This window comes from Vitis riparia, chromosome 18, assembly GCF_004353265.1.
Source record: "Vitis riparia cultivar Riparia Gloire de Montpellier isolate 1030 chromosome 18, EGFV_Vit.rip_1.0, whole genome shotgun sequence".
Classification (NCBI taxonomy): Eukaryota; Viridiplantae; Streptophyta; class Magnoliopsida; order Vitales; family Vitaceae; genus Vitis; species Vitis riparia.
In genome coordinates this window covers 26,257,102-26,268,134 of record NC_048448.1, presented here as the reverse complement: position 1 = coordinate 26,268,134, position 11,033 = coordinate 26,257,102, and the positions used below count along the sequence as shown (strand labels likewise).

The 11,033-nt window shown below is 30.2% G+C and overlaps 1 protein-coding gene across 1 annotated transcript; it reads left to right on the top strand.

Annotated features, from left to right (window-relative positions):
* The first annotated feature begins 878 nt into the window (after window positions 1-878).
* Window positions 879-10,979, top strand: LOC117907545 (disease resistance protein RUN1-like). The gene is made up of 3 exons (XM_034821121.1): window positions 879-1,542; window positions 9,442-10,534; window positions 10,624-10,979. Exons 1-3 carry the CDS (start codon window positions 1,049-1,051, stop codon window positions 10,954-10,956), a joined length of 1,920 nt encoding a protein of 639 aa, XP_034677012.1. The 5' UTR covers window positions 879-1,048; the 3' UTR covers window positions 10,957-10,979.
* Window positions 10,980-11,033: the final 54 nt, after the last annotated feature.

Sequence of the window (11,033 nt, the reverse complement as noted above, 5' to 3'; positions counted from 1 at the left end):
TAAAAATGAATAAATTGGGTTTGTTTCAGACGAGTGATAATGTCTATTTGGAAGGACATATTTGGAATATTGGAAAAAGTAGTTTTATCTTGAAAAAACTAGATGTATGAAATTTAAATAAGAATAGATCATCCATCTAATATATATATGATTTAATGTTATTTTAATATAAGGAAATCAGTGACATTGTCCATTCACAATGATATATGGAGAAAATAAAAAGAAAAATTTTCATTCTTTAAAAGAAGTATGAAATTCAAACAAAAATAGGAATTATTACTATTATTATATTAATATAATAAATAATATAAATATATATAACAAATATAAATACAGAATCTGGTTGGATTACATGTAGGAAAGAATAAAATAACAGATGAGAATTTATCAAAATTGTTGAGACAATAGAAAGCATTTTTGATCTTATGAAACTTATCAGGATTTTTGGCAAAAACAGAATTTCCCCCAGCAATTTACATGAACTCATCGCACAAGGAATAAACAAAAATCTAAAGATTTTATAAAATAATAATAAAAAAAAAAACAAAAAAAAAAAAAACACTCCTATATTGTCCAAATTTATTGGAAGGCTAGTGGCCGACTTTATTGACTTCTAGGTTTATTCGCCAACACCATGATTGATTGGGAGGTAAAGGCCGGTCATTAAGAGACAACTCGCGGTGGTTACGAGGGTCTGTCACTTGTTTTCCCCGTACACTTTGTAGAAGGGTCTTGCCAAATTTTGAAGTATTCAATACATTAAATGGAAAGCAGGGTTGCATGCTGTGGTGGAGGGCTTAGAGTGGTTGGGAATATGGCATCTGCACTAACGTCCCCCCTCCTCCTTGAAGTATCTTCCAATGTCTTTCGTGTTAGCCTTCATCCTAGTCAACCGCCGGCCATTTAGAGTTGACTCTAAATAGCACAACACCTTTCCCTTTCCTCTTCAGCAGCATAAATATTATGCTAGGCCTACCGAACATTCAAGCAAAGAGATGTTGATTAACTCTTAATTTTCTTGCAATTTCATAGCAGAAGCAACCTAACGATGGCTTCCTCAAGCATTCAAAGAGCCTCTTCATCTTCAACTTCCATTCCTCAATGGAAATATGATGTTTTCTTGAATTTTAGAGGTGAAGACACTCGGGAGAATTTCACAGATCATCTCTATACAGCTTTAGTTGAGAGAGGAATTCACACCTTTAGAGATGATGAAGAAATTGAAAGAGGAAGTAAGATTACACCAAAACTTTTGAAATCTATTGAAGAGTCAAGATTTTGCATGGTGGTTTTCTCAAAAAGTTATGCTCATTCAACATGGTGTCTAGAGGAACTTGTCAAGATCATTGAGTGTGTGAAAGAAAATGGGCAAACAATTATCCCAATTTTCTACCATGTAGATCCATCAGATGTACGAAGACAGAAAGGAAGTTTTGAAGAAGCATTTGTTAATCTTGAAAGGCAAAACGAGAAAAAGGCAAAGAGGTGGAGAGCTGCCTTAAGGAAAGCGAGCAAAATCTCTGGATGGCATATAAAGAATGGGTAATTATAATTCTCTTCATTTTCCATTTATAAGTTTTCTCCTATTATATATTGGTTATTCTTCACTTTAATTAACATTAATAATAATAATATCCATGAGCTATCGGACTCTCATGAAAAATATAACAATTTCAAGAATTGATGTATATTATGTTAAACATGTAATACATGAAAATTGTAGGCAAAGTTAGCATTTAAGAGACACAATTAGTTTCTCCTATTTACCTTGGTGTTCATGTTGGATTCACCTAAATATTGAAGTTAATCTCATTCTCTTCCTCTTATGCTCGCATAGATTATTATATTGGTTGTTCTTCACTAACATGGATTATATAATGTTAGGATAAAACTTTTAAAAGTAGTGATATAATGTAATATTTGATTTAATCTTCTACAATTTCAGTTTTCCATTTAGTATCTTGTTATGCATTATCGTATATTTGAGCATTTTGTTCTATTCACTTATATTATACATGACTTACGTGGATTAAGAATTGTACAAAAAATTCAAGTCATGTGTTCTTTATAAGTTGATAAGTTTGTTCATGACTAGTTCAAAAACATCCAAAGTTGTAGTGCACTACTCATAATTGGTGAGATGATTTGCTTTTGTCATAAAAATGAATTTCTCATGGTGAGTATGCTAATATGTATAGTTACACATTAAATATAATCTACAAAAAGTCATGACTAATGGCTATCAGATTGTCATGACTTCTTTGTGTTAGTAAATTGTCTAATTTCTCAACCTTAAGAGAATATTGCACTAGTGCTAAGGCCATTGGTTACTTTAATCTACAAATGATGTCATGCCCTTTTGTCTAAAACTATGGTCTAAATTATTAACAAGGATCAACCCACAACTTTAGAACTTGAGGTGTGGATTAAAGAAGAAATTTTAATGTTTGAGCCTAAATTCTCATTTAAAATCTTTTGAATCAAAGCTCTCTGAAGTGGAAAACTTCAAGTCTATCATGTATATGGACTTTAATTATGCTAAAAGTTTGACTATGGGAAATAAACTCTTTTTAAAAGTTCCAAATTTTAAGATAAGAAGTGGCCATTTTGTTGTTTTCATGTCAGCGATACTCAATGTAATTTCATTTTAGAATTTTGATCTTTGATGATTTTACTTAGACAAACTTTTTATCAAAGAAATTCAATAAAAACTATCAATGTCAATTTACAACTAAAATTGGAAAATAAAATTTTAATTTAATTTGAATTAGGTTTTGAAAATATTTTTAATGAATTCAAATGGATGTAATTCATTATTTACATTGTAAACTTGAAAGAAAATGTCTGCACCACTTGCACGCCATCCACTCCTACATGCCACTTAAGTTGCGCACCTTAGGTTAAGAGAAATCATGTGCACCTCAACTTGGTGCCCCTGTATGTGGTGCACCCAGCACCTGCCCCAGACCTTGAAATTTTACCATTTCCCATATTTTCTCCATTTTTCAACATTTTAAACCTTAGAAATGTATTCATAACTGAGACTTGAATTTATAAAATCAAAATGAATTTATACATTTTCAGAAACACATAAACCATCAACCAAACTCATAGGTGCAGTACTATTACAATTGTCATCATCTTTTAAGATATATACAAGACCAACCAATGCAAAACACTCAAGATGCACAAGATCCACTCTGAACATAATCAACAAAATATCCTTAATCTTCACATAATTTAATAGGTGTTATTCCTTGTTTTACCCTTTTAGGTAGGTCTGAAAAATCATTTTTTAGAAACTAAAGTGTAAGCTAAAGCTCAGTAAAGCAGAGTTTATTTTCCAAGAAAAGATTTTTAAATTTTCACTTCAAGGTCTTTTCGCCATCAACACATCACAGTACACTCAAGGCATGGTTCAATAACCAAAAGCACATGGATTTCATAATAATCCAATCACAACTAACCTTATACTTACTAGAAGGCTTTATTGAATACCTTATTGAATAGCTTCTCTGCTTCCTACAACCATGTGTACCTAAAAATTTAGGGACTCTCACCTAGGGACATATGTTCATGCTCCCTATTATATCCACTCATGGATCTTCCTAAGGATGGTTTTGGCCTTTAACCCTAGGGTACTTTACCATTCTTCCTTTAGGGACTCTCATCCAGGAATCAATCCCACCTATTATCTATTTTTAGGTTGCCCATTATGGTGCCTTCAAACTAAATTTTTTAGTACCTTCAACACTCTCCATGTTGATCATGATGCATATTAGGTTAGTTCCAACAAAAGCATAGTATATTTCCACATTAAGCAACAATTCTCAGCATATCAATTATCATGCTTTTCATTCAATAACCATAATTAATTAAAATATCTTCACACATGCATAATCTAGCATGTTAAATTATTTTATAGCTTAACCATCATTCAGAATATCAATTAAATATTAAATTTCCAATTCTTAAAAAAAAAAAAAAAAAAAAGGGTTTCAAAATCAAAACTTCTCTATATTCCTCATAAACTAGTTAATTCCCCTCCAACTTTCAGCTCCTCTTCCATTACTTCTTTATCTACAGTTCTTTGAATTGTCCCTATGTTTCATCCTTACCCTTTTAGGACTATTTATCCAAAAGATATGTCTCCAAGCTAGCAATTCACTCATCTCTTAATTTTTTCCAAGCATTCTTTGATTGATCATCTTAAGTGTCTTAATTTCACTCCACTTATTTAACCCTTTGTGTTTAGTTGTGATGCTACCAAGTAGCTACTCTACTAGCCACTTATGGAGTCTAATGTTAGTAAATTCTCAGCCAAGTATCTCAACTTCCTTTTAAATTAATTCTACATAAACACATGGCCATTTCTGATAACCTTAAACTAGTGAATTCTCAGCCATACAAATTAAGCAACCAGCAAGCTAAGCTACTTGTTTCTTTTGTTGTTGATGCTAGGAGCTTTTCTATAGAAAAATTTACTATACTTAGTCCATCTATAAACCACTTTACAGTTGGTTTGTTATCTTAATTACATCATTAACTATATCCGTAATTAATTCATTTAGCTACTATCTCCTTCATATTTCTAAGAATATTAATTATTCTTTATGAAACCCAACAATTTTCCATCATATTTAACTAACTCCAAACGTCCATATCTATCACCATAGACCACCCATTAATAATAAATCATCAATTATCATCTCTTTGAGTGGTTAATCATTCTACTAATTAGATTATTGATCAAGTTATAAATCCTTAAATTTAGTTGGAACTTTCATACAAAAATCTCTACTTCCACCTCTCATAATTTAGCATACTAATATTAGTGTTGTTAATGTTTTTATACATTTTAATACTTAATTAAAAATCAAGAGTAGGGGAGATCCTTGAGTGATCATATATTCCCTATAGATTAAGTGATTGATAGTTTAGGTAGATTATAAATATTATCAATGGAGGCATCGTGATACCTCTTGGTTTTAAGAGAGTATGTCTCCTTAGGTGACCTTAAAGGATTTATGATCATGAAATCTATGACTATAGTAATTCATTGAGTAGAATTTGACATATAAACCCTCTTAAGGTTTAGAGTTAGATAATTCTTTTTGTTTTCCATTCACATGGAAAGAAACTTTAGCCACCACCATCCCTTAATGAGAGAAGGCCACACTTCTGCTATGTTAAGACTCTATAGAGAGTCATCGAGTGGAAGACTTGCTTGGTATTCAAGAGATTTTCTTTGGCTTGGAAAAGATTAGGAATATCTAAATTTAGGTATGTATTCAAAGAACATGCTAGAATAAATTTTTGAAAACTAGGCTTCTTCTGTTGCACCTAGGATCTTAGTTGTGTGCTCCCATAACCTAGATCTACAACTTATAATCCCAAAAAGTACCTTATTAAATATACTTGTTTTTTTCTTTTTCTATAACATTCCTTATAATAAATGAACCAATTAATAATGAATAATCTTGAATTGTTTACACATTTATGATAAAATATAAGCATTGAAGGTAACAATAACAAAAATGGCATGTTAGGAGACAATCAACCCACTCTAGATTAGAATTTAAAGTGGAATTATCATCCTAGCAAATAAATATGGAGCATGAAAAGAATTGAACATGATTAATTAATATTGATAAAACAACAACTACATTCAACAATAGTGAAAGAAAAGTTTACAAGATGTGTAACATGCCTAAAACAACTAAATTGAAACTAAAATACATAATGTTAAAAGACTACATATTCCCACATGGCTACTAAGGGAAGCATTAGAGCTAGGTGCTCAGGACTTGCTGTCTAAATCTGAGTCTACCACCTCAATTGACACATAAGATTTCTCACCTAAAAAACATTAAAATCTATAAGGATAACACAAGGTTCAATGAATAGTCTCAATACATAACTATTAGATGGTTAGTACAAGGAAAAGTTTAAAAACATATCATATAATAATCTTGGTGCATAAAAACTAGCATAACATAAATATAATAGCATTTAAAGAACATAAGGTATGCAAATCATTCAAAAGTCTGTGCATATCTATGGTCAATCCATTGACTATACACAAGCCTACTACTTGTGACCCTCTATATTTGCATGGTCTTCAAGGTCTCACTACCCTAGATAAAAATACCAAGGTGTTCATCTTCTAGTCATCCCATTAGGGGCACAAAAGAGCATACTTTTCCTTTACGGGCTCCATTCCAAGCTTGATAATAGAACCCAAAACCCCACCTTATAGGCTCCCCTTTACCATATAAATAGTATGGAATCCTTAAACAAAACTTCACAAAACACCTCATGAGTGTATATATTATCATTTCCATAGGATATAAGTATCTATAAAGTCCAACAATTTATTATATCATGGCAAGGTATGTAGTGTCATTAGTTGTAAACTTATTCATGGTAATAAATAATTTCTTCAAGACAAGGCAACATTCATTTTTGTAAATTCAATATAAATCATGTATATTTTGACTAAATAAAAATTCAACATATATATATATATATATATATATATATATATATATATATATATATATCATGTTATGAGTAAAATTAAATAAGTAATATATATAACATATGCAAGATATATTTATTTTAAGAAAAAGTTTAGTAAAGTCATGTGTATTGCAACTACTCGTAAAAGTCTTTAGTTAAGCTACTGCAGAATTTGCAATACAATGCCCCTTCGAAGTGTGGGTTCTTCCCTAACAAAAGATGGTTTAAATGAATATAGAGATTTGGAAATTTATAAAAAAAAATAAAAATAAAAATAAAAATTGAGAACTGAAATTTTATGGTCTTGCACTTACTTTGACTCAAATGGTACCCTAAACTAAAATTTACAAACTTTTTAAAAATAAAAAACTAACCAATGATTGTCCATCTCCAAATGAAACATAGCCAATAAGTCCTTTAATGAATCTATACCTAATAAATTAATGACAAAGTTAAATGATCATTAAAAGATCATCAACAAAGGCAACCTAATTTCTAGATTTGCTCAAAATAGAGCATGTTGAGAGCCTACTCAATTTCTTGATTTTTCACACTAACCAAATGAGTTCCAAAAATTATGAAACTCTTCATATATACTTTATGATAAACGTATAGATAAATTTTTCAAAATAATTTATAAACCTAGAACCAAGTTAAATGATACAAAAACTCTTGGAATCCAAAGTTATCTGAGCATACGTTGCTGAAAACCTGTTGATATTTGTAGATGAATTAGAAATCAAGTGGGATTAAATTCCTTTATTTCATTTTTGAGCCAACTAATATATAAAAAAAACTAATGATCAAGATTCTAATTAGAAACATCCCAGAATTTTGAGAAATATAAGTAGTTCTAAACTATCACAGTTGAATTACTTTGTTTTTCATCCATTTGTCTATCATTTTATAAAAATAACTTGGGGTCCTAATACTTCTTCAAAAAATCTCATATTTTTAAATATTCCAAACTAGTCAGAATACTAAAAATAATGTATTCTCCTTTCTGAGAATTTTGTTCTTTCTATTGATTTATCTCCATTAATCTAAATTAATTATATAGTATTAAAGATGATTGAGCTTCAATTTGGGTCTTTCTCATGTTGCAATAACTTGTAGTTCACCCATTATAGGTTGAAAAGGCAAAACCAATCCTCTTATGTAACAACACTATAGGAGTTCCTTCTATATTCCAACGACTAGATATGAGTTCAAACTTCGAACATCATATTTTCCTTTACTTACAAGGCTAACAAACAACCCATAAGGCAAGGAAAATAAGGTTTTATTCCCTCTCATTATGCTCTTATTCTAAACAATACATAAGCATACTCATAACTAGGCACATGCATTTGGATATTTAAAGTTATTTCTATGTTAAATTACCAGTTCACTTTCTCAACAATCAAATAGGTCGTTAAGGACAAGAAAATGATAAAAATTGTAAAACTTCATTACTTGCAACAAACTAATCTTCTAACAACACCCACTTAACCAAATTAAGGATAAAAAGAAGAAACTGAGATATAAATAAAAATTAAACATGATTTTTAAAGAAATGGAAAAGGTTTTCTCATCGCAAGATTATCCATAACATAGCGAAAAGTTTTCTCTACCTCTTGGAGACTCTTTCTAACCATTTCTCTCCCTTGAAGCTTTACCACCAAAAGGAAGAAAAATAAGAAGAAAAGAAGAAAACTTGAAGAAGAAGAAGAGAAAGAAAATTAATGATGTATTTTCTTTCATTTAGCCTTATGTATTTTTCAAAGATTTATGAATTTACTTTTATGCTCTCATTATCTTTACGAGTACTGAAAATATGTCTTAACTCATATAAAAATAATAAGAATGATCTTAAATTTGCTACACTCTCTAGGTTTGCCAAGTGTCTCCTAAAAATTTTCACTTTAAGTTAATTAACTATGCACTTTGGTTTCCTAGTTAATTTAAATTACTTAAATTAATGTTGAAATTTTAATATTTTGAAGTTATAAAATTTATGATTTAAGGAGAATTAAATCAACTATAGGAATTAGAGAAATTTACCCAAATTAGATTTAGAAAAGTATCTTTGGTTATTAAAATTTAATATAACACTTAAATCCTCTACATTAACTTTGCATATATATATATATATATATATTAAATTTTACCTTCTCTCTAAGCTTTGTTAGAAAATCCTTGCTAACTTAATTAAAGTCATTTTTTTCTTTTTTCTTTTTAACTTTCTTAATTATTTTTAAATTATTGGGATTTTTATTTATTTATTTATAATTTCTTTTATTCAAAAAAAAAAAATGTTCTATTTAAAATTTTGGGATGATACATTAAAACTTAAACTTAATGCCATTATAGGTAGTATTCTAATAAGATCTTTTTCTCCTTGGCCTTGATTCTAGTTTCATGATCAATGAACTAACTTGTGCAACTTTCCTCATGGTTATACTCATCTGTTTAGGAAAAATAGGGATACCAACAAGGTATGAAACTTACATTATAACTGTTAAGTTGATAGAATTGTTCAGACAAATAAAATTGAAAAGGGAATCATAGAAAAAACTTGTTCATAAAAATATAGTGTAAGGAAGCCAAGCTCCAACAATAAATGATAAAAATGCTACTAGATTGGGAGGCATGGAGGGAAAAGTGGTAGCTTGAAACAAGAGCAATGTGGTAAATGAACCTTTGAAATAGTTGAGCAACATAAATTAGCACATCATATTTTAAAATTTGTTTTTTACCTTTTCCTATAACATGCATACTTGATATTATAAACCTCAATTTATAATTTAATCATATCCCTTGATACTTTTAATTTTATATTCAATTTGCCCCTATTTAGCTTTATGAACAACATCAAAATCATTTGTCTTTTGCAACTCATTCTTACCCCACATGTGTATTGTACTTTACAATTGGCAGGTATGAATCCGTGTTTATTAAGAAAATTACCAATGATATTTGTAAACGATTGAATTGTAAGATTCTACATGTGGGTGAGAACATAGTTGGAATGGATTTTCATTTGGACAATCTTAAATCACTTATAAACATTACGTTGAATGAAGTTCGCATGATTGGGATCTATGGAATTGGTGGAATTGGTAAGACTACCATTGCCAAAGTTGTTTGTAATAGTATCTCATATCAATTTGATGGTAGTAGCTTTCTTGAAGATGTCAGAAAAACTGGAAATTATTGTGGTGTACTTCAATTACAACAAAGACTTCTTCAAGATATCCTAAGAGGAAGAGATATGAAATTACATAATATTGATGAAGGAATCAATGTGATAAAGGACAGACTGCGGTCAAAAAGGGTTCTAGTTGTTGTTGATGATGTGGATAATTTATGCCAATTAGAATACATAGTTGGAAAGCATGATTGGTTTTGTCCAGGGAGTAGAATCATCATAACAACTAGAGATAAACATTTGCTAGATGTTCATGGAGTGGATGAAACATATGAAGTTAAAGAGTTAAATTATGAAGAATCTATTGAGCTTTTTAGGCGGTATGCCTTTAAGCAAAGTCTTCCTAAAGATGATTACAAGAATCTCTTGAATCGTGCTATAGATTATGCTAAAGGGCTTCCATTAGCACTTAAAGTTTTAGGTATCTTTCTTTTTAGCAAGACAATACCTGAATGGGAAAGCTCATTATGCAAACTAGAAAGAAAACTTCATATGGATATCCAGAGTGTCCTTAAAATAAGTTTTGATGGACTAGATGATGTGGAGAAGGAAATATTTCTTGATATAGCATGTTTTTTTAAGGGGAAAGACAAAGATTTTGTTTCAAGAATTTTAGATGGCTGCAATTTCTATGTGGAGAGTGGAATTAGAGTTCTTGTTGATAAGTGTCTCTTAACTGTTTCAAACAATAAATTGGATATGCATGATTTGTTACAACATATGGGTTGGGAAATTGTTCGAGGCCAATGCTTGAAAGAACCTGGAAGAAGGAGCAGACTATGGGAAGGTGAGGATATCTATCACGTGTTGACAAGAAATACAGTAAGTGCCATCTGACTCATATATAGTGTATATAATTTTATTAATTAGTTAGGTTTCGTTTTACTTATTCTCAACTTTTAATTTTTTAGGGGACAAAAGAAATTGAAGGGATTATCCTAGACATGTCTACATCGAAACAAATACAATTCAGTACCAAGGCTTTCAAAAGGATGAAGAGACTTAGATTGCTCAAAGTCCATCAAGATGCTCAATATGACTCTATGGTGAAATATTGCAAAGATGTGCACGTTCCTAAAGGGCACCTTCCTGAAGACTTTACATTTCCTTCTTATGATTTAAGATATCTCCATTGGGATGGATACCCACTGAAATCCTTGCCATTATGTTTTCATGTGGAGAACCTAGTTGAACTCAGCTTGCAAAGTAGCCGCATAGAGAAACTTTGGGATAAGAAGGTATGATTACTAATTTGGCTATATTTAAACTTTACATCAATGTTAATGTCCATGAAGTTTTATTTTCAAAAACAAACTTTCTT